The 22,548-nt window shown below is 44.9% G+C and overlaps 1 protein-coding gene, 1 long non-coding RNA gene and 1 pseudogene across 2 annotated transcripts; 2 read left to right on the top strand and 1 right to left on the bottom strand.

Annotated features, from left to right (window-relative positions):
* Positions 1-1,622: 1,622 nt before the first annotated feature.
* Positions 1,623-3,788, bottom strand: LOC111257272. The gene is made up of 6 exons (XR_002677694.1): positions 3,689-3,788; positions 3,365-3,461; positions 3,146-3,251; positions 2,234-3,035; positions 1,913-2,078; positions 1,623-1,826 (listed from the first exon to the last, which is right to left on the bottom strand). It is a non-coding gene; the product is annotated as an uncharacterized LOC111257272 (long non-coding RNA).
* Positions 3,789-5,188: 1,400 nt separating this feature from the next.
* LOC101758688 (loricrin-like) lies at positions 5,189-5,533 on the top strand. Its single transcript, XM_004971813.1, has one exon. It carries the CDS (start codon positions 5,189-5,191, stop codon positions 5,531-5,533), a length of 345 nt encoding a protein of 114 aa, XP_004971870.1.
* A 4,622-nt stretch (positions 5,534-10,155) lies between these two features.
* Positions 10,156-13,419, top strand: LOC111257291 (annotated as a pseudogene).
* Positions 13,420-22,548: the final 9,129 nt, after the last annotated feature.

The raw sequence follows: 22,548 nt of genomic DNA on the forward strand, positions 1-22,548 counted from the left end.
ATATATTATTTCCCATAAATTATTTATTATTTCTATTTCCCGCTAATTTTTAGCCGCCAAATTTAAATATGTATCTCCAACAACATAACAACATACTTAAATAATAAATAATTCACATTATTAAAAACTACATTATTCAACAAACTTCACTAATTAAAATTATGGATGTAATAACTAATAAGCACGAAGAATATAACAAAAACCAATTATATATTACTCTAAATGAGAATCAATTGAACCATGGATGTAATAATTAATAAGAAGAAGGGAAAAAATCAAACACAATTATATATGAAGATAATAAACTTGATTAATTAAAATTATGGATGTAATAATTAATAAGTAGGAAAAATATAATCAAACTTAATTCTATATTACACTAAACTGACAAACATAGCATTGTAACGAATATGACCATAGATTTTATTTAAAAAATAATCCATTTCTATTTATTTTCCCTCTCTTCCAACCTCTTTCTCCTAGTTCTAGATCTAGATCTAGATGACAAGCTAATGAAGCTAGAAATTATACATAGAAGTTGAAAAGGAAGATTGGAATGGCACAAACTCACCTTATATAGCCATCTTCTTTAAAGAAATCAAGAGCAAAATCTTTCCTCTTAGATTTGGTATTTTTAGAGTTTTTCTTGAACTCCTCTCAGGCAAGCTCCAAATGGACGGTTGCCTGAGGAAGAAAATGAACATGAGCATTTATAGCCAGCTCTGTGCTGGCGCGTGCTTAAGTCGCCCGCAAGTACAGCAAGGAAGCTTTGTGCTAGCGGGTGCCAATCATGCCCGCCAGCACGCTAACTTGCATATGCCAGCACAAATCAAATCTAACCTAGTGTGTTTTGGGGGACTGTATTGGGTATGATTTTGGTCCCTATACAGGAATTAAGAGAGACTATCCGTTTAACAAGTAAAGTGTTAGAGGTCATAACATCTTTACCAACTGTTATTGATGGAGAAAAAATAATAGAATTTATTTTGATTACTTCCTTTAGTTAGTGTGGACTTTTCGTTAATTTTTGGTAATAAGTTTTTGCTGAGAATATTGTATGAATTTAGTTGTGTGCGGACGCAAAGGTGAGATAGTTTTTAAAATAAATACTAGGCAACGTACAGTTCCTATTCAAATATTGAATTGGGTCGCAGTTTTCGGGGAAGATGATCGAATCTGCTGGGCGCAAATGGGTTGCCATGACCATCTGGCTCTGGCCTGCTCTTTGATCTGCTTTTTTTTTTCCATAGGTTCATTGTTAGTTAATGTTGCTTTTATAATGGGGGCTCAAGCTTAGTAGGTCATGCGATCAACATTCGTGTCACTTCATCTAATCATATAACGTGGAGGGAGTGACTAAACGTATGTTTGATTTGAGAGTTGAAGTCCACTGAGTTGGGTTAGACCCATTGTTTTATTGTACTAGGATCGTGCCCGTGTGTTGCTACGGGCAATAAAACATTTATATTGCAATACACATTAGTTTAAACAAATATAATAAAAATAAACTTGATCAAGCAAAGAGCGAGTACATCACCCCACTTTGTTGTCACCGTTAAACAAATATTATGGTATGATCCCTGTATGTTCATATTCATGAGAGATATTATATCAAAATGTCCCAAACAAACTACCAACATTTTTGGATCACTGATCTGTGTACTAATATATTTTTCATACATATACAAGGGGGCAAAGGGGCAAACAAAAGAATCATTTATCAATCAGCCAACTGATGCATCACTTGTATCACCCATAAGTCCAGTCAATGGGTTCCTTTGGAAGTATCTCAGGTAGAAGTTCATCTGAGTCGCAAAGGCACAACTCTGCAACAATTATGTTGAAGTTCATCTCAGTCACAAAGGCACAACTTGGTGCACAATTTGGAATTAGAAAGAACTAATCACCGCACCTCACTTGTAAGTCAGCACGTATTGCAGACCGGCATGGTTCAGTCCAAATTGACTCACGAAATCCATCCAAGCCAGGACTGGATATGGCACAGTAAGCTTCAGAATTCAGAGTGTACTTACATACAGCTCCAGGTAAAGAACAACTTATTGCAAAAGAGTTCTTAACTGTCAGATGGACAATAGATGAGATAAATTTAGCAGAAACGTATACTCTCAAAATCAAAGAGATTTCAGAAGGCTTGCTCCACCAATACTGACCTTTTCATAATATAAAATAAATAATATCTTCAGAGAGCTAAAAACTCAAAACGAAAACTGACCTTTGAATGGTAAGAACACCACTATCCCTAACATACTACATATGTTTGTGAATAAACAAAAATAGAGACACGAATGGACTTATCATCAAAGATAGTGCTCCAGTGGTACTGTGTGGACCATTCTGGAATGAAGCAAACCACACAAACACATCAAATTCGTTCAGGTTTAATAATTTTTCTGAAGGAAAATACAAGTCACATGGGATACTTCACTGCTGCATGCTGTCAACACAGAGATTTGTTGATCAGGCTGAAGCAAATAGCAATATAGAAATAACAGATCATCCAAAGTGATACATCGGAAAACAATACTTGGTATTGGAATGAACACAATGAATACAAAAGCTAAAATTTTCCAATGCCAGCCATTAAATCTAAGAAGGAAAAAAAAGGAAATGCAGTACTCAAACAACAAGTTCTGCTTCTACATTGTCGGAAAGCTTTCAGATCAAATGTTGTCTAAGAAGTGCAGTTAAGTCAAGAGTGGTCCACTTACATCAGCCTTCCAAACAACCATGACCAGTGTCCAAACATCTAAGTAAATCTTGTGATGACATTATCAAGCTTCAAACTCTAAATCATAAACCATTAAAGAAACCATATAAAGTGGAAAAGAAATTGTTCTTCCAGTACTGCTGCAGAGAAAACTATTCATGGGCTCTTACTGCCTCAATGTGTTAGTTGTCATAAACATCTTACCATGAAATTGCCATCCTTTTCGAACTGCCAAGCATGAACTTCGCTAAAACATTGTTTAACAAAAGTGCATCTTTCCTTTTTATTCATGTCTAGTTTCCTCAGCCTAGAGACAAGATCCTTAATTATTAGAAAGTATTGAGATTAATGCACATACAGGAAGTAAAAAAGTAACAGAGTGAATCAGATAAAACTATGCTTGCAAAGAAAGCTAACCGTTAGAGCGTGATCTCGTCCTTGATTCATCATTTAAGCACAATGGCGATGGTCCCATCTAATTGCCTGTCCCAATCTCGGTGCTGCCGGAATCCACTGGTCCAATCTGAAAGGAACCTCAGTTTCTGTAAGATTTAAATGGTTGCAGCTAACATCATTTTCTCCTATTAAAAATTCATAACCAAGAAAATGATGGCATAATTGTCTTAGCGTACTCACAGTTTACTAAAGCAGGAATCCATATGCTACTTTATTGATGTCACTTGCATTGTTCATATCAGTAGAATCCCAGTGGTGTCTTCATATCGACTTGAGTCTGCAACGAATTGGGGAAACTCGTGGTCAATCCAACAGCTAAATAGAAATCCCGAATGCACCACCTTGTGTTGCGCTCAGATCGGCATGGGATTTTGCTGAATCTAGGGCTGCTTTAGCCCATCACGGACATATGCAGAGGTCATAGGGAAAACAATAATTGGAATGGTAGTAAAGAAGAAATATTCAATTTATCAAATAATTATTCAGATGGACTCGGAGATTTACCTCAGTGAGAATTTATGCGCCCCATCAGATGGGAGATCAATTGACGACCGGTGGCTCTTTGGTTGTTTCCAGCAGTGACGCGAATGGTCTTGAAGCTGCATTCCCTCTAATAGTTAAAGATGTAAATACTCAAATTAGCTAAATAAGCCTGGAAAATATGTGTACACTACTCTAAACCTATTCTGAGAACACAACTGCTGGTAATCAATTTTGTATGAGCTTGGAAAAATCTGATACATGTATCTCGTGAATGCACAGAAAAGTTTAAAAAATCAGGAACAACAACAATGTTGAATAAATCAAGATCATACTCAAGACAAAAAAACCTCGCAGGTGGCACAATAAAAAGGCAGAATTGCATCAGCTATCTGAACCATACCCAAATCAAGTGCGACTGTTCAACGCTCAGTTCAATTTGAATCATTCTACGATGGACCTGAAGCAGCTCCTCAACCTGATGTCCAGATGAGATTAGATCAACAAAAGAGTATAATAAGATTCAGACCTTGAGGTGTTTCAGGTCCCGGCGCGTTGGTGAACACCTGCAGCAGGTGCCACACGGCAACGTGCTCCGTCCTGTAGACGATGGAGAGGCAGATCTATGCGCACAAGTGAAAGCAAATAATCATTTTGCAATACTTCATAGTGTAACCACAGCAATAAGAAAAATGGAAAGTGGTAATTTGAAGACGACTAATTCATAGTGTAACCACAGCAAATAATCAGCAGTATCATCACTTTACTATCAAAACAGAACTATAATTCTTTGTAGAGACTTGGTTCTAGATACTCCTTGTTACCATCAAAAGATAAGCCATTTCATGAAGCTTTGCTGAATTATGTGGCATGTCTGAGACATAAAGAGGTTTAATCTCACATGTAACAAAGAAATTTGCACAGTAAAAATGAATGCCCCCGGAATAAATGTGCAAAGGGGCCCAAACCACATAAGCCCAAGGTAGTAGCAGGGAACAACAACGGTGACTTATCTTTCAAATATATTCAGTGTACTTGCAATGCCAATATCTGATAGAAATCAATACAAATTAACTTGTTTCCAAACATGTACTATTCCCTTTCCCAAAATAAGAGCTGCTTCACTTCAATTTATCTTTCATCTAATATTTTTGAATTAAACAGTGAAATCATCACACATCGCAAAAGCATAACATCTAAAGATCAAACTGTGGTAGACTTCGATTTTCAAACACGTTACCTTCAGCATAAATCCATTTCAGTAGAAGGGATTAGGATTGAAGCACCATGGAAGAATCACCGTAGGCTGCAGTATTGCCAAATATGTACATCAGTACATGGCTAGTATTGGAAGTCTGGAATATCAAAATCTAATGAACATGTAGAGCATTAAAGCAAAAGGGAAAAACCAAGATATAAGCGACCTGCAAGTTGAAATCCTGCTTAAAAAAAACGAGAGCTGGTGGCGCGGCTTCCGCCGGAGGAAGGGGCGGTTGCGGTTCGCGGTGCAGCGGTGGCACAGGGATGGGCGGCGACGGCTGGCTGCGCAGGAGGTCGGCGGTGGCCTGCGCCGCAGGGAGGTGCGGTGGCGACGGGGCGGCGCAGGGAGGGGATTTTTATGCAGGGAGGGAGAGTTGGCGGCGCGGCTGCCGACGCCAGGAGGGGCGGATGCGGCTCGCGGCGCGGCGCGGCGGCATCGCAGGGATGGGCGGCGTCGACCAGGAAGGGAGAGCTGGGGGCGCGGCTGCGGTGCAGGGTGGGACGGCAACGGATAGCAGCGTAGGGAGGGGCTGCTGCGGCGGCGGCTGGCGAAGCGGCGGCGGCGGCTGGCGAAGCGGCGGCGACGCAGGGTGGGACGGCGACGGCTAGCGGCGCAGGGAGGGGCGCGGTGGCTGGCGACGCATGGAGAAGGACGAAGGGAGGGAGAGCTGGCGGCGACGCAGGGATTGGTGGCGGCGGCTGGCGGCGCGGTATGGGACGGAAGCTGGCAACGCGGGGTGAAGTTTTAGCGGCGCAGGGTTCCGCACGGAGAAAAAAATGGACGGAGGAGGAAGCCTGAGTGTTGGAAATCAGGGGAGTGCCCAAGTCGACGGTCCCCGTGCGGAGGGACCTCGAACCGACGGCCGAGGTACGCCGGAGCGAGGGCCATCGCGCCCCGTCCGAATGACGGACCACGTTTTTATGTCCATTTTGCTTTTTATATAGTAGAGATTTAATTGGGGGACTAATGGGTCAGGTTCGTCCCTTGAGAATATAACCTCGGATGCGTATCGGGGCTAAAATGAAGAAATGCAGTCGACCCACTTTGACATTGTGGAACCATGGGCGAGTGTGACAGGGGTGAGTGGGAGCGGGAGCAGGAGCAGGAGCTGGCCAAGAGGCGCATGACAGGGTAGGGGTGGGTGCTGGCTGCGCTGCACAGTGGGGCATGCTGGGGAGGCGGACGGCTGCACAACGCAGTGTCGAGGCAGGGCGCTGGGCGGACGGAGGCACGGTACTGAGCCGTGCCAATGGAACTGGACATGGCGGCACGGATGAAGCCATGATAGCAGCGATGGCGAGTTGGACAAAGCGGATCGAGCTCGGCGGCTCACTCCCCACACGATGGTGGAGGAAGATAAGGATGGTGGTGAAAAAGAATGAAGAAAGAAGAGAATATTCGCAAATGATAGTCCTGTTCCGAGGGAAGAAGACATTAGTAGAGAATTCACCTTTCGTGCGTCTCCTTTTGTACCGGTTTAAAGTTGGCTCGGAACAAAATGTACTTAGTCCCGGATCAAATATCAATCAGGACTAAAGGTCACCCTTTAATTCCGGTTAGGAAACACTAACGGGACTAAAAGGTGATACCACCCAAGATTAAAGGGTCCCCCACGGGTGGCTAAAAAAGAACTAAAGCCCTCAGACCCTTTAGTCTCCGTTTGTGTTACCAACCGGGACTAAAGGGGGTCTTTAGTCCCGATTGTTAAACTAAACGATTCCTCACGAGTTAATGCAAAAGGATTGCATCCCCTATATAGTCAGATGTGCTACGTAGGTGGGATGGTAAGAAAGCTACAAGCGAGATTTGAGGTCGTGGGTTCGAATCCCACACACCGCGCACGCGCATATTTCACGTGACTTGTGACTAAAGACCCTCCCTTTCATCTCGATTGCTTTATCCCGGATGGATTTTCGGAAGATTTGCTCCCTACCAACCAGGACTAAAGGCGAGTTTTCCACCATTGAGAGAACATGCCTATCATATTAGAATCTATCCCATCCCTAACCCCTACAGCTAAAAAAATTAGAATGAATTTGTCACTCTCAACCTAACATTAGATGGATTTAACTCAATCTAAAAAATAGGGATGGACCCAATTCATCTCACATTATCCCCAAGCAAGACACACGTAACAATCAGGTCCCTTCGTCTAACCATGTTGTTAAAGTTTGTGTCGAATTTTATATACAGTATGGTTACGAGACTGCCATGCTTGCAAAAAAACAAAAGATCGGGACTGGACGGAGCAGCAGTTACTCGGCATCAATTCCCAGGTAGCAATGTGGATTGCACATACATGTGAACTACGTGTTGTAGTACTAGTAAACAATGCTAATGAAACCAATAAATTAAAACTACGACAGGAATAAACGTAGCCAAGTAACAAGAAGAAGCTCAAGTGCTCCAACTAACCACTACACAGTAGTAGTGTCCATGACAGTAGAAATTTCTAGTATACAGGTTATTTCTCTTCTCACTAAATGGAGAACTCAGATGAGCACGGTATATTACCTCGTCCTTCATGAAGTAAAATAGCAGTAAACAAACAAGCACTTCGTGATATCAAGATGTAATGTAATGTACTGCTGGCCCACGCATGATCATCATCATCCAATGTTCTCCTGCATATATACAAAGCCATTAGCCATATGCTTGTGTGCCCTCCAAATTTGTAAACAAGAAAATAAACACAAAATTTCGCAGCAACGGGAGACAGAGACAAGATGTTTTGCCTACCTTGTGCACTACTAGTCCTGCAAACAGATGGAAGAGACCATTTTTCGAAGAGTATGGTTGGCTCTAGCCAAATGCTTAGTTCTTGAGATAGTATTGCTTTTGCTTCGATGGCCGGAAGCACTTCGCTTCTGTTGAATTAAAGACACGGCCGCTGTTATGGCAAGTGGGTCGGCCATAGGCTTAGGCCGACGAGTACCGTAGCTCATGAACAGTGCCCTGAGGGAATAAGTTTGTTTGGTAGCAGGTCATTAGAGATAAGGTTGTTAGAGAGATAAGGTTGTTTAGATTAGACTGAGTCTGTTAGATGGCTGGCTATATAAGCATAGCCACACCATTCATTGTAATCAAGGAAGAAGTAGAGGATTAATCTCAGGGCCTTCAGCGTGAGGGTGAGATCCCATCTACTACCTTCCCTATCTCAGTAATTCTACCATATCAACTCTGGCATCAGCTGGGACATCCTGTGCCTCTAACCCATCCACAAACCTTGTCAGCCACCACCACCACCGCCAAACCCATTGCATCTGCACAGCTATGGGTGATGAGTACGTCCTGACACTAGTAGAGAATTGCCTTTCGATGCGCCCCCTTTTGTCTCGGTTTAAAGTTGGCCCGGGACAAAAGGGGGTGCACCACGGTAGGCAAAAATGGAGGGGAGAGTTAGTCCCGGTTGGTAATTGCAACCGAGACTAAAGGCCCCCCTTTAGTCCCGGTTGCAACGGCTAGTTCTGGGGCGTCGGTGGCGGCACTCTTTTGTCCCTGTTGGAGGCTCCAACCGGGATAAAAGGTCCACCCTTTTGTCCCGGTTGGAAGCTCCAACCGGGACTAAACTTTCAACCGGGACAAAAGGTGTTTCTTTTTGTCTCGGTTGGAGTTTTTAACCGGGATAAAAACTCATCCCCATTATATACCAAGACAGAGGACTTTCTTCCTCCTCCAACCCGAGCCAGTCCAGCACATTGACAAAGAGCTGAGCTTCACCTACTCTCCGGTGGTGCCGAAGTAAGGGAGGTGCTGCCCGAAGTTTTTTCCCTCATTTTCGTTGGAATTTCACTCAGCCAACACAAGTGTTGTGAAGGTTTGCTACTTCATCCTCGTGTTGAACTTGCATACCGTGTTCATCTCGGCGAGGATGTTCTCCGCCGAGCAGCAACGTATGTCAAGAAGGAGGTTCGATTCTATGAGAAAGAGTGGATACAGACATCGTGACCGTGTCCCCTTTTCCGTAGAATCGAACCTCTTTCATGACGAAGTGCGGTGCCGCCCAGTTGACGACATGCTCACGAGATGATCACGGTTTTCAAGTTCAACAACTTCTGCAGTGCTAAGATAAGAATTTTTGTACATAGATGGCTTCTGCTACTTGTTGAACTTATCAAATTCAATATGGTTTTTCAAATCCATACTTGTTGAACTTGCATACCGTGTTCATCTCTGCGATGATGTTCTCCGCCGAGCAGCAACGTATGTCAAGAAGGAGGTTCGATTTTGCAAGAAAGAGTGGATACGGACATCGTGATCGTGTCCCCTTTTCCGTAGCATCTAACCTCTTTCATGACGAAGTGCGGTGCCGCCCAGTTGAGAACATGCTCGCGAGATGATCACGGTCTTCAAGTTCAACAATTTTTGTAATGGTAAGGAAAGAATTTTTTACATAGATAACTTCTGCTACTTGTTGAACTTATCAAATTCAATAATATTTTTCAAATCCATACTTGTTGAACTTGCATACCGTGGTCATCTAGCAGAGGATGTTCTCCGCCGAGCAGCAACGTATGTCAAGAAAGAGGTTCAATTCTACGAGAAAGAGTGGATACGGACATCGTGATCGTGTCCCCTTTTCCGTAGAATCGAACCTCTTTCATGATGAAGTATGGTGCCGCCCAGTTGAGGACATGCTCGCGAGATGATCACAGTCTTCAAGTTCAACAACTTATGCAGTGTTAAGGTAATAATTTTTGTACATAGATGGCTTCTGCTACTGGAGGAAGTGGCGATGGTGGGGGCGATAGTGGTTCCTCTTTCGGCAAGGGGAAAATCATAGTTGGCCCTCAGCATAAGCCGAAGAAAATGAGCGTGCTAAAAAAAGCAATGCTTCGTTATTTGCAGCAATGTCATGAAGAAACTGTTGCCGCGAGTCAGGAACCTCCTTTTGGTGGTCGTTTTGCTCCACCCTCAGTCCTGGGTGTTTCACGTCCACTTAGTACTACCGTTTCAGGCGGCACAAATAAACCTAAGGATGAGGCTGGGTCAGCGGAACCTTCATCTTCACCGTCCAAGGATGCTTAAAGTCCTCCTAGATAATAACCAGTGGATGGCTTGTTGTATTGTATCATGTTGTTTGGATCTTTAATTTAAATATGTGTATTTGGATCTTCATGTTGTTGTATTGTACCATGTTGTTTGGATCTTTAATCAATTTTCACGCGTAATCCATTGTCAAGTGTAATCCATTTTCATGCGTAATACGATGCAGATGGACTAGCAATGAATGTATAATGTAGACAGGTGGAGCAAGGTGTTTATTGATGGCTTGCATTATTTTCTCGAAGTAGCCAAAATGAACAAGCCAGAGAATGGGTTCGTATGTTGTCCATGCTTCCAATGTAATAACAAGAAGGAGTATTCAAAGGATTCCTGCGGGACTATTCACAGCCACTTGTTTAAATACGGTTTCATGCCTAACTATTTGGTTAGGACCAAGCACGGTGAACGAGGGGTCGTAATGGAACATGGTGAGGAGGAGGAGGAAGATGACACCATTTGGTACTGGGTTGCAGGCTAAGCTTTTGCAGGTACTACAATGGGCGAGGCTGATGAAGATGAGTTTGCAGAAAATGGCCCTACTGATGACCTTGGTCAGGTGATACAAGATGCATACAGAGATTGCGAAACTGAGAAGGAAGCAGCAAAGTTGCAGCGCATGATAGATGATCACCAAAAATTGTTGTACCCAGGTTGCCAGCAGGGCCATAAAAAACTAGGTACGACACTAGAATTTGTGCAATGGAAGGCAAAAAATGGTGTGTCCGGTAAGGCATTTCAGCGGATGTTGAACATTCTCAAGAAGATTCTCCCCGAGAATAATGAATTACCGTCCATAACATATGAAGCTAAACAGATTATTTGCCCTCTCGGATTGGATGTTCAGAAGATACACGCATGCCCTAATGATTGTATCCTCTATCGTGGTGATGAATATGAGAAATTGGATGCTTGTCCCATCTGCGAAGCCTGCGGTATAAGATCAGGCGAGATGATCCTGGTGATGTCGAGGGGCAGTCTCCCAAGAAGAGAGTTCCCGCTAAGGTGATGTGGTATTTTCCTATAATACCACGCTTGAAGCGCTTGTTCAGGAACAAGGCGAATGCTAAGTTGATGCGATGGCACAAAGAAGATCGTAAGAAAGATGAGATGCTGAGACACCCCGCAGATGGGGTCCAGTGGAGATCAATTGATAGAGCATTCTTGGACTTTGAAAGTGAAGCAAGGAACATAAGGTTTGGTTTAAGTATTGATGGATTCAATCCATTCGGTGAGTTGAGTAGTGGCCATAGTACTTGGCCTGTGACCCTATGTATGTTCAACCTTCCTCCTTGGCTGTGCATGAAGCGGAAGTTCATTATGATGCCGGCGCTTATCTAAGGCCCAAAACAACCCGGCAACGACATTGACGTGTACCTAAGATCGTTGGTTGATGACCTTTTACAGCTCTAGAAGGAAGAAGGTGTACGTGTATGGGATGAGGATAGACAAAAGATCTTTAATCTACGAGCATTGTTGTTCGTAACCATCAATGATTGGCCTGCACCGAGTAACATTTCGGGACAGACAAATAAGGGATATCGGGCATGCACCCACTGTTTAGACAACACAGACAGCATGTATTTGAAGCATTGTAAGAAGGTCGTCTATGTGGGTCATCGTCGATTTCTCCCTGCTCACCACTAGCTGAGAAAGAGCGGGATGCATTTCAAAGGGGCGCCAGACCATCGTAAAAAACTTGCACACCGTAATGGAAAGCGTGTCTTGGAGGTTATGAAGGATGTAAATGTAGTCTTTGGAAAGAGTCTTGGTAGCCAACCTGTTTTGAACGACGATAACGGACATGCACCCATGTGGAAGAAAAAGTCAATATTTTGGGAGCTACCTTATTGGGAAATCCTAGAGGTTCGCAACGCAATAGACGTGATGCACCTGACGAAGAATCTTTGCGTGAACGTGCTAGGCTTCATGGGTGTTTATGGGACCTCGAAAGATACATTGGAAGCACGACAAGACCTGAAAGCCATGGGGCACCGAGATGACCTACATCCGGAAAAGAGAGATAATGGACAGCACTACTTACGTCCTGCCAGTTACACTCTTAGCAACGAAGAGAAGGATAGCAGGTTTGAATGCTTGAATAGTATGAAGGTCCCGTCTGGGTACTCCTCGAATATAAAGGGAATAATAAATATGAAACAAAAGAAGTTTACAAATCTCAAGGCCCATGACTGCCACATGTTGATGACCCAGTTGCTTCCGGTTGCACTGAGGGGTGTTCCACCAGAAAATATCCGGTTGCCGCTCGTAAAGCTATGCGCGTTTCTCAATGCGATTTTGCAGAAGGCAATCGATCCATCCAAGCTATCAAAGCTACAGAACGATGTGGTGCAATGGCTTGTCAGTTTTGAGTTGTTATTTCTACCATCCTTCTTCAATATTATGACGCACTTACTGGTTCACCTAGTAAAAGAGATTGGTATTCTCGGACCTGTATCCCTGCACAATATGTGGCCTTTCGAGAGGTTCATGGAAGTCCTAAAAAATTATGTTCTTAATCGTGCCCGTCCAGAAGGAAGCATCGCCAAGGGATATGGAACAGAGGAGGTGATCGAGTTTTGTGTTGATTTTATTGATTCAATTGACTCGATTGGGATTCCAACTTCACGCCACGAGGGGAGGCTCCAAGGAATGGGCACCCTTGGAAGGAAATCAAGTTTCAGCAATGATACTGATTTGTTCGACAAGGCACACTGCACTGTTCTACAACAGTCATCCTTTGTGTCTTCGTATATCGAGCAGCACAGGCAGATGGTAGTTTCCAAAACCCGACCAAATCCGATGCTTGGCTTACCCGTCATCACATGGAAATTTTTCCCTCCTGGTTGCGCCAACAACTTATGGGTAACTCTGAGATTCACCCACAGCTTGCGTGGTTAGCCACGAGATAAATGGTTATACATTTTACACGAGAGCCCAGGACCAGAAAAGCACGAACCAGAATAGTGGTGTCCGCATAGATGCCATGGACAGAAATAATAGCAAGGAGTCCTATTATGGTTTCATACAGAAGATATGGGAACTCGAATATGGACTGTTGTACATCCCTCTATTTCTTTGCAATTGGGTGAAGCTAACTGCCGTAACCAAAGATCAGTACGGAATGACAATAGTAGATCTGAGCAAGACTGGATATAGTGATGACCCATTCGTACTTGCCAATGATGTGCATCAGGTGTTCTATGTGAAGGATATGTGTAGCAAACCCAAGAGAAATCTAGAAGAGACATGGGAGCCAAAGTGCCACATAGTTCTTCCAGGTAAAAGAAAAATCGTGGGAGTCGAGGATAAAACAGACCAATCAGATGATTATGATCAGTTTGATGGCATGCCTCTATTCGCCGTTGAAGTTGATCCAAGCATCCTGCTATCCAAAGAAGAGGCTCCGTACTTACACCGCGATCATGATTAAGGAACTTTCATGAAGAAGAAATTTTACAACGTTGTATTGTAATGCGCTAAATTTACATGACCTTTGTGTATTACTTGATACAATTTTTAATTTACCCTATGTATGATTTCATGTGTTCTTAAATTTGTTAGGTGAAGATTTATTAGATAAACATAAACAATGTTAACCACATACATACATGGATTTTTTTTCGCATTGAAATTATTTAATTGAATAATTTCTTGATCACAGCGATGCAGTAAAAAAGATATTTTAGAGGCTAAATGAACTGGTATAGAATTAATGACTAAATCACACTTATTGTCAATATACTCGCTAATTAAATATATTTTTGCATGTACAAAATATGTGAAGGTTTTTGTTTTTCATCCTGAAATACAGTGAAAACATAAATAAAATCCATTTCCAAAAAACAGGCAGGAGAAGAAAAATAGGAAAATGACCTTTTGTCCCGGGTGCCAACAGCAACTGGGACAAAAGGGTAGTTTTCGACTCCCGCCGGGACGTATCCTTTTATCCCGGTTGCAGTTGGTAACCGGGATAAAAGGGGGGCATGGTGGCACCCGGGATAAAAGGGTAGGCTCCCAGCCCCACCTGGTGACGCACCCTTTTATCCCGGGTCCCGTCACCAACCGGGATAAAAGGGGGGCCTTTTGTCCCGGTTGGTAATGGGACCCGGGACAAAAGGCCCTTTAGTCCCGGGTGCCATTACGAATCGGGATAAAAGGGGGGTTAAAAGACATTGTAGCCTCTTCTACCCCCCATGCCAGTTACACTTAGCCAAAAATTCGCCAAGATCCCGCGCTCTCCTCCGTCGCCGCCCGTCCGCCTCCCTCGCCGGCCGCCGCCGTCGTCGTCCCCCATTGCCCCGGCCATCGTCATCCCGCCGCCCGATCACCTTGCCCGCGCCCAGACAGCCTCCTCCTCCATCGCCCCGGCCCGCCTCGATCCTCCTCCGTCGCGCCCCGGCCCCTCGACCTTGTCGCCATCGGCCACCTCCATCGCGGGGCCTCATCGCCGCCTCCGTCCTCGTCGCCGCCTCTGTCGTGCGTGCCGCCTCGTCGCCCCTCGTCGTCGGCCGCCTCCGCTCTGGCGTTTGTTTCGCTCCGTCCTCGCCTCCGCCGTCCCGCCGCCCCGGCCACCTTGTCGCCCCGGCCAGCGTCGACCGCGTGAGGTCCGCCGGCACTGGCGCCGGGAGTACCGCTCTTGCTGACGCAAGCCCACCGGCTTGCGTCAGCAAGGGGCCTTTTTTTTAGTTAGAAAATAAATAGAAATGATTAGTAATTAGTTAGAAAATCAATAGATATTTGTATATGTGTTAGAAAATCAAATTAGTGGAAATTAGTAGTAATTAGGTTAGTCGCTCCGCCTAGGTTAGAAATTAATCGTGTTTCGTCATGGTTGCGTCCCCGCCTCCGCCGTCCCGCCGCCTTGGCCACCGCCGTCCCAACCTAGGCACCGTCGACCGCGCGAAATTCGTACAAATTCATGTTATTGCTAGAAATTCGTACAAATTCATGTTATTGCTAGAAATTCATACAAAATTCATGTTATTGCTAGAAATTCCAATAAATATGGACAAATTAGTAGAAATTTGGTAGAAATTCGTACAAAGTACTACTAATTTGTTGAAATTTGTATAAACATTCCGGACTTTGTGGGATTCATGTTATTTTATGATTTCATGTATATACCCTTATGTATATATAACTAAGGCGATTTTTATGACTGTTATGTATGATTCCATGTATGTTTCAATCAATAGTTGAAATGGCAGACGACGAGACCGCAAGGTATCTCATGGAGTAGATAATCGCTGGTGATGGTAGTGGCGACTGTTGGAGGTATGCCCTAGAGGCAATCATAGAGATGATGATATTCCATTTGTATCCATGATTTATATTGTTGAATATCCATTAAAGGCTACTTGAATTGATTTGCAATTATGTGAATTGTATGTGAAACTCTTTACTTGTATGGTTATTCTAAAGTTGTCCCTAGTCGGAGTTCATGTGAGGACACACAAGAATATTAGACTAGCACATGTATTAGTTGATGACTATGTTTCACAAGTCATGGACATGGAGATGTTGAACTAATAATGTGGGCACATGTGGAGACACGTGCTAGGACTAACCCAACACGAGAAGTAGTTCTCTCTTTACACAACATATACGCTTTGTCCTTAGACCTCAGATTGTCGCATGTACTCAAGATGTGGATCGACTTACTTAGGGGCTATCAAACGCTACGCCGTAACAGGGTAGTTATAAAGGTAGCTTTCGGGTTTGTCAAGAAGCGTGCTATGAGACATGGTCAATCAAGATGGGATTTTCCCCTCTCTGATTTAGAGTGATATCTCTGGGCCCCTCGAGTGATCGGATCCGAAAATGCATGGCCATGCTACGTACGGTTAAGAGTTAACCTACAAAGGGATTCCGAATCATAGGATTGAGAAAGAGCAGTCGGCTTGAAGCTTGACCAAATATCGTGAGGCAAAGGGAATAGCATGTATATAATGTTGTGATGGTTCGTCTGATATGATCTTCTTGTGCGTATAGGAGTTGGCACGTCTTGCTAGAGGCCGCTACCGACTATTGGGCCGAGTAGGAGTACTCGGGCCATGTCTATACGTATCCGAACCCATAGGGTCACACACTTAAGGGGCTGGAAGCCCAATTCGGATGTGATCCGAGTTGGATTAGATTTAGAAGTACTAATGGGCCTCGGACCTAGAGGCCCGTTAGGAACCTCTATAAATAGAGGGGTGGGGCACCCTAGGGTTGACACCTTTTGGCGAAACACATCTGCTGCGCCTCCCACGCCCTCGCCTGTTGCAACTCACGGACCTAGCAGTCCGGCTTGCGACGCTTCCTTCCTGCACGTGTGGATACCTTAGAGGTGTTGCGCCTGCAGCACTTGGACGAGCCACCGACGAGCTACGATGAGCCGCCGACAAGCCACGACGAGCTGCCGACGAGCCACGACAAGCCGCGGCACGAGGGCGATCTTGCTGCACGTGGACTAGCTGCTGAGGAGCTGCTGGATGTCGAAGTGATCGACTACGTATGACTATGCTGATCGACTTCGCTACATTGACGCGAATCTACATCTTCCGCATCATTGCGTCGAGTGGTAATCCCGTGATCCTTATACGACAGTTTTCCTGGTTTACGCGGTAGAAAATTTTGATTTGCGCTAGTGTAGCCTACCTCGTATCCCAACAGTGACAACCTTCCACTATCGTACACCGATGAAGAGGGCACCCAGGCGGACATGTTCCTCAACATGTCCGCCGATGGGAATGAAGAGCATGAGCCCCAGCAACACCTTGCCGTGGCGGAAGGTTCTGGCAAGGTATATATAATGAATCTTGTATTGTTTCACGCCACCGTTACTACTACGTACTAATTAACGAATCTTGAACTGTTAGCCCTCTGGATCAACACAAGGGTAGAAGACCCGAGGTCGTACAAAGGTGATGGAAGGGAGGCTTGTCATCATGAAAGTGACAGAAGAGGGCAGGCCGGTTGCTCCCGAGAAAGTAGCAAAGAAGTACGTGAGTCAGATCGGGGCAATTGTCCGGGACAACGTGCCTATCAGCATCAGAGAATGGAAGGGTAGAAGCACTAATCCGTACGCCCTCCCGGAGACAGAAAAGAATATGCTGTGGGAAGATGTCAAGAGACATTTCACATTCCCTGAAGGATATATTGAAAAGGATGTGAAAGCGTGGACGCTGAAGAAGATGGCTACACAATTCCAGACATTCAAGAAGATGTTGGAGCCCACTACATTAAGAAGGGCCGAACTACAAACTTCAACGCGTGGCCAAAGTTTAGGGACCACTGGGAGGCATTTGTTGAATATAAGAGGAGTGAAGATGGTGTGAAAAAGATCATGACCAACACTACAAATGCTAGTCAGAAGGGCTACCATCATCATCTGGGGCGAGGTGGTTATGGCACAGCAATTCCCAAATGGAGGAAGATGGAAAAAGATCTGATCGAACGGGGAATCGTACCTGCAACTATCGAATGACCCAAATGATCAAAAAATTGGTATTACGCTCATGGAGGCTCCCTGAGCCAAGAGGATGGGACGTTGATTTTCAATGACACAATACGTGAGAAGGCCGAACATCTTATGAAGAACATTGAAGATTCTAAGGCTGGGAGGTTGAAGGTGGACCGAGAAAATGATGAGCTCACATTGGCCCTCGGTAATCCCGAGCACCCAGGACGTTGCCGAGGGTTCGGGGTCATTCCGTGGAAGTTTGCTTTCCGAGGCGACAGCGCATCGTACAGAAGCCGCAAGCGAAGAAAGGAACAGATCGAGGAGAGCTGGCGGCAGATGCTAGAATCCAAAGTGCAGGCACAAGAACAAAGAATGATGGAGGAAATCAATTGTCGAGTGGCCCACGCAGTTGCGGAGTTGGCCCAATCTGGAGCATTGCCGAATCCAAACAACGCCAGCCCTTCTTAATGCCTCTTGAGCAGTTGTGCTTCTACAGGGGTCCCCGATGCGCAGACGCCCAGGTTACCCGTGGAGGAGCAACGGTTCCCCATGGATGCCATAACGCAACGCACCACATGTGAGCTGCATGCACCCGTCGGCAACCTCACTATTAAGGTATACTTATACATAATATTTATGCAATCTTGTCAATTGATCCACACCTCGTGATCGGAGTTTAATAAGTTGTTTACTTCTGCTATATGTACAGGTAGCGTACGGGAGTGCGTTAGCAACGCTGGCGGGGCAGAGCAGTCATGGCATGGAGATTCCACCTGGCTACGCCAGCGTCCGCGTAGAGCAAATAGTTGATAGCCAATATGAAGGTCTAGAGCTCGACCTCCCGGGAGGCGACGAGGAAAAGACACTGCCAGATGCGCTTCATGGGATCATTCTATGGCAAAAATGCTACATCATTATTCCCGGCACGGAGCCATCTCCTAAGAGCTCAAGACCGCTCCCCGTAGATCCCCAGCAGCGACCTTCTCCTCATAGCTCGAGACCGTCATCTCCTGCACAACCTGCTCCAAGACCGTCCCTTCCATCTATATCAAGGTCTCCATCTCCACCACATCCTGGTGCTGGGAGCGACGACGACAATAACAACACCACGCCCCGATCACCGTCGCCAGCACCAAGAGCCGCCCCCATGAAGGAACCTGCAGCACCACTAAAGAAGTCACGAGCACCACCTCCCAAGCAAAGACAGAGAAAGAAGAAAATAAAGGAGCCTGAAGTGACTCGTAAGGAACGCTGGGAGGCAATGACTCATGTGGAACAGTGGGCAGAAATCCAACGAGAGGCTAGTGAGTGGTTCAAGAAACAAGTCGAAGAGAAAAAAGCAAGGGAGATGGAGCCACCGCCAGTAAATCAAAGAGATTTAACCTTTTTTATCAGGATGGAAGAAGCAGCCAAGAAAAGGATACCACTCTTATCAAACTATGAACGGGCTTTAGTAAAGGCTGATGAAAAGGACAAAAGAAAAGGAAAGTCATCTTCCAGTGGTGTTGTCCCCGACCTCAGCCATTTATCAAAAAAAGACGCTCAAAGGGTAGCAGCAATGCCCTTGGATCAACAAGCAGAAGTATTGAAGTTCATGCAAGAAACAGGTCTGGGACTTGATGAATGCTTAGGGAAAGTTGAGACACCAACTACACCGCCCCCTGTGCTGAGATGGCCTTATGAGCTAGGCAAACCTCTACTAAAGCCTTCATTGGTATGGAAGCTATCAACAAAGATGTACGCATTCCATCAATGATACATGATGACATCCGCCGACTCGAGGGAGATGCTTGGCCTGAAGGTAAAACCGATAGATTTTTACGGTGAAGGCGAGAAAGTGTTGTGGCTAGACTTCAAGGATATATACGAAGTGTACCATCATGATGCCCTAGACGTCTCTCTGATCAGCGCTTGGGTTCTGTAAGTGTCCGTTTATCTCTACATGTAAATTTTGGCATGTGTCACCGTACTTACTTCGTCTTCCATTTTATGTAGGATGCTAATTCAGACGTGCCGCCGAGAGGCGTACCTACATATAGGCTTCATGGATCCATCTGTAGTTAACCAACAACAGATACAATTAGCACTGGAAAAAACCTTGGTGGAAGTATACAATTTCCTAGACAAACAAACATTCAAGGATTTTATAATACTTCCATACAACTTCAAGTAAGTGTGTGTATACCGTCTACTTTCGATGTATTTTTCCTTATCTCTACATGTTAGTTAGCTCTAATATGCATGAACATTTTACGTATGCAGCTTCAACTGGATCCTTATTATAATTGAGCCTGAAAGAAGCCACGTCACTGTCTTCGATTCATTGAGGAAAGATCCAGTGGAGTACCAAGACATGCTAGGCTTGTAATAATTCTGGACCTTTATCTCTATGCAAAAGTTTGTTTCCAAAATTTTATCCCTGTTACACTATATCATTCATTATTCTAATTCGCAGTGCATGGAAACAATTCATAAGGACACACAAAGGTCCATTCAAAGAAAAACTTACATGGAACACAGATTTTTCGGTACGTATGAAGTCTGCACATTTATTACATTGTATAACACGAATATTTCATAACTTATTTTTTTCCGCACTGAAGTGCTTAAGACTGGAACCCGGGAATAATCTATGTGGCTACTACATCTGTGAGCACATGCATAGTTTTATGGGACCCAAGGGACTAAAGATGACGCCGCACAACTTTAAAGTACATAAAATAAAACTATTACTAGTTAATTATTTTCTAGCTCCTTATATGTATTTGTTCGTGTAACATTCACAAATTTCCAAATTATAGATGTTAAATATTCAACAAGGACTCTTGAAGGAAGAAAGAGTAACGGCAATATGTGAAGGTCTCATTGGATTCCTAATGGACGAGGTGGTAAATCCAAAACGAGAATTTTATTATGATGGACGACAATTAGACACTCCGATCAGCAACACCTCGACGGGAAGATTGTAGATAGATACTTTGATTTATTTGTATATATAATACGCGCTAATTATGATCGATTTGTACTAGTTGAATTGTGTATATGAATTGTGTATAAGAATTGTGTATACATATAGTCATTGTATAATTACAAATCCCATTCGTTTAAATACTAGTTGATTTCATTCTAAAAAAAATCTCAACTACTAAAGGTTAACAAAAGGGTCGCGGTACTACATACGTGATGCATGCATGAAAATTTCAGGCGCCAGGCAAGGTGCCATGCATTGGCGCCATTTAGTCCCGGTTGGATTCCAATCGGGAGTAAAGGGTTACCAACCGGGACTAAAGGGGCACCCTTTACTCCCATTTGCTTTTACCAACCGGGACTAAAGGGCCTGTCCCGCGCCTGGCGTGGCAGGCCCTTTAGTCCCGGTTGGTGACACCAATCAGGACTAAAGGGTGACCTTTACTCCCGGTTGAAAGACCCGGGACTAAAGACCCCCCCTTTTGTCCCGGTTGGTTTATCCCGGATGGATTTTTGGGAGATATGCACCCTACCAACCGGGACTAAAGGCCAATTCTCTACTAGTGTGAAGACCGATTTTGAGGAAGCCGTCGACAAGATCATCTCCAAGATCAGCGACATCGGGAAGAAGCTGGAGCTAGAGATTTGTTCCATGCACCAGGAACAAGGACGGCTCTCGACATCCATCAACAATGTCTAGACGCAAGTCCTGGAGAAGAACGGCCGCTTGGACACGTATTCATTGTCCTCCAGAGCAAGACCTCTTCCTCACCGGCTGCTGTCCACAAGCTACGCGTTCCCAAGTATGACGGCTCCAAAGATCCCCTGGGCTGGCTACACAAGTGCGACTAGTTCTTTCGTTCTCAGGGCACTCCCGTGGACCAGAAGGTCTGGATAGCCTCATTCTACATGAAAGGATCGGCCCAGCAATGGTACTACCGCCTGGAGAAGAACGGCGGCGTTCCGTCGTGGACCAAGTTCGTCGAGGGTGTCAACAAGCGCTCCGGGCCTCCCGTCCACAACAACCCTCTTGGCAAGTGGTGCATGGGATCAGTGGAGGATTATCAGGACCAATTCTTGAAGTTACTCGCGCATTGCGACAGCGTCACCGAGCCGCAACAGATTGATATTTTCACTACCGGCCTGGGCAACCCCATGCGCACCGACATCGAGATGCAGATGCCGGATACCTTTGAAGATGACATGGCCTTAGCTCGCACATATGAATGCCGGCTCCACGTCGACGACGACACCCACACTCTGATATAAACCCGCTAGGGTTGATTCCCGATCTTTCGATGAGAGAGGCATGGATAACTTGATTGGTAGATGGAGATGATGTTCACGGCCCGACTACAGCCTTCCAAGCTGTACCTTAGCAACCGATACACCACCTCCGATGGCTGTCGCGATCTTGTGGAACGTGTCACCCGGCCACTAGGGCACTCGTCCTGCAAGCAATCGAAGAACTAGCAAGAACAAGTATAACAAGTACTGAATTTACTAGATAAAGATGAAGGTTTCCAACTCAATCTCAATAAGGTGGGATTCCGAAGATAGCAAGACGGGCGGCTAATCCAGCACGCGCGCTTACAAGCAAGTAGCGAGAGCTAAACTTGATCTAAATAAAACCCAATCTGTTTGTGGCGGCTCTAATCCTTATTAATACCTAGGAGGATGACCAGGGGGTGTTGGGGTCGTGCTCCAACCCTAGGACATGTCCCTAATGGACCCAAGTTGATACACGGCCCATTGGGCCAAAATAAGACGACGTAGCACCTCTGGACAGAAAACCTCTCGTTAGTATTTCGATGATTTCGGCTGCCTCAGAATTGATATGGATATGAGTCCAGATCCATATGAAAAGAGACTTCATAAGGATTCCAAGGAGTACTTGAACGCCCAAAACAGAGTCCGGATGAGGTCGTGGTGGCCGTTGCAAGTTGGGGTAGAGCTGCAGTCTGAATCCAGCACCAAAACGTGTTGGATTGGATCTCTTTCTTTCCTTGGGCCAAAAGTGACGTGGTGGCCTGATGGAGGACGTTGGGAATACTTGGACTTGGCCCCCAATCTACTTCTTTGGTCCTCCATACCTTCCATGTGTGTTTAACACTATTTTTGATCCATGTATGTATTTCTGAAATTGACAACGAACACACATCA

This window comes from Setaria italica, chromosome V, assembly GCF_000263155.2.
Source record: "Setaria italica strain Yugu1 chromosome V, Setaria_italica_v2.0, whole genome shotgun sequence".
Lineage (NCBI taxonomy): Eukaryota > Viridiplantae > Streptophyta > Magnoliopsida > Poales > Poaceae > Setaria > Setaria italica.

Bases quoted from the DNA above. Each gene is read 5' to 3' on its own strand.
- LOC101758688 (XM_004971813.1), top strand. From the start codon at position 5,189: ATGGGCGGCGACGGCTGGCTGCGCAGGAGGTCGGCGGTGGCCTGCGCC.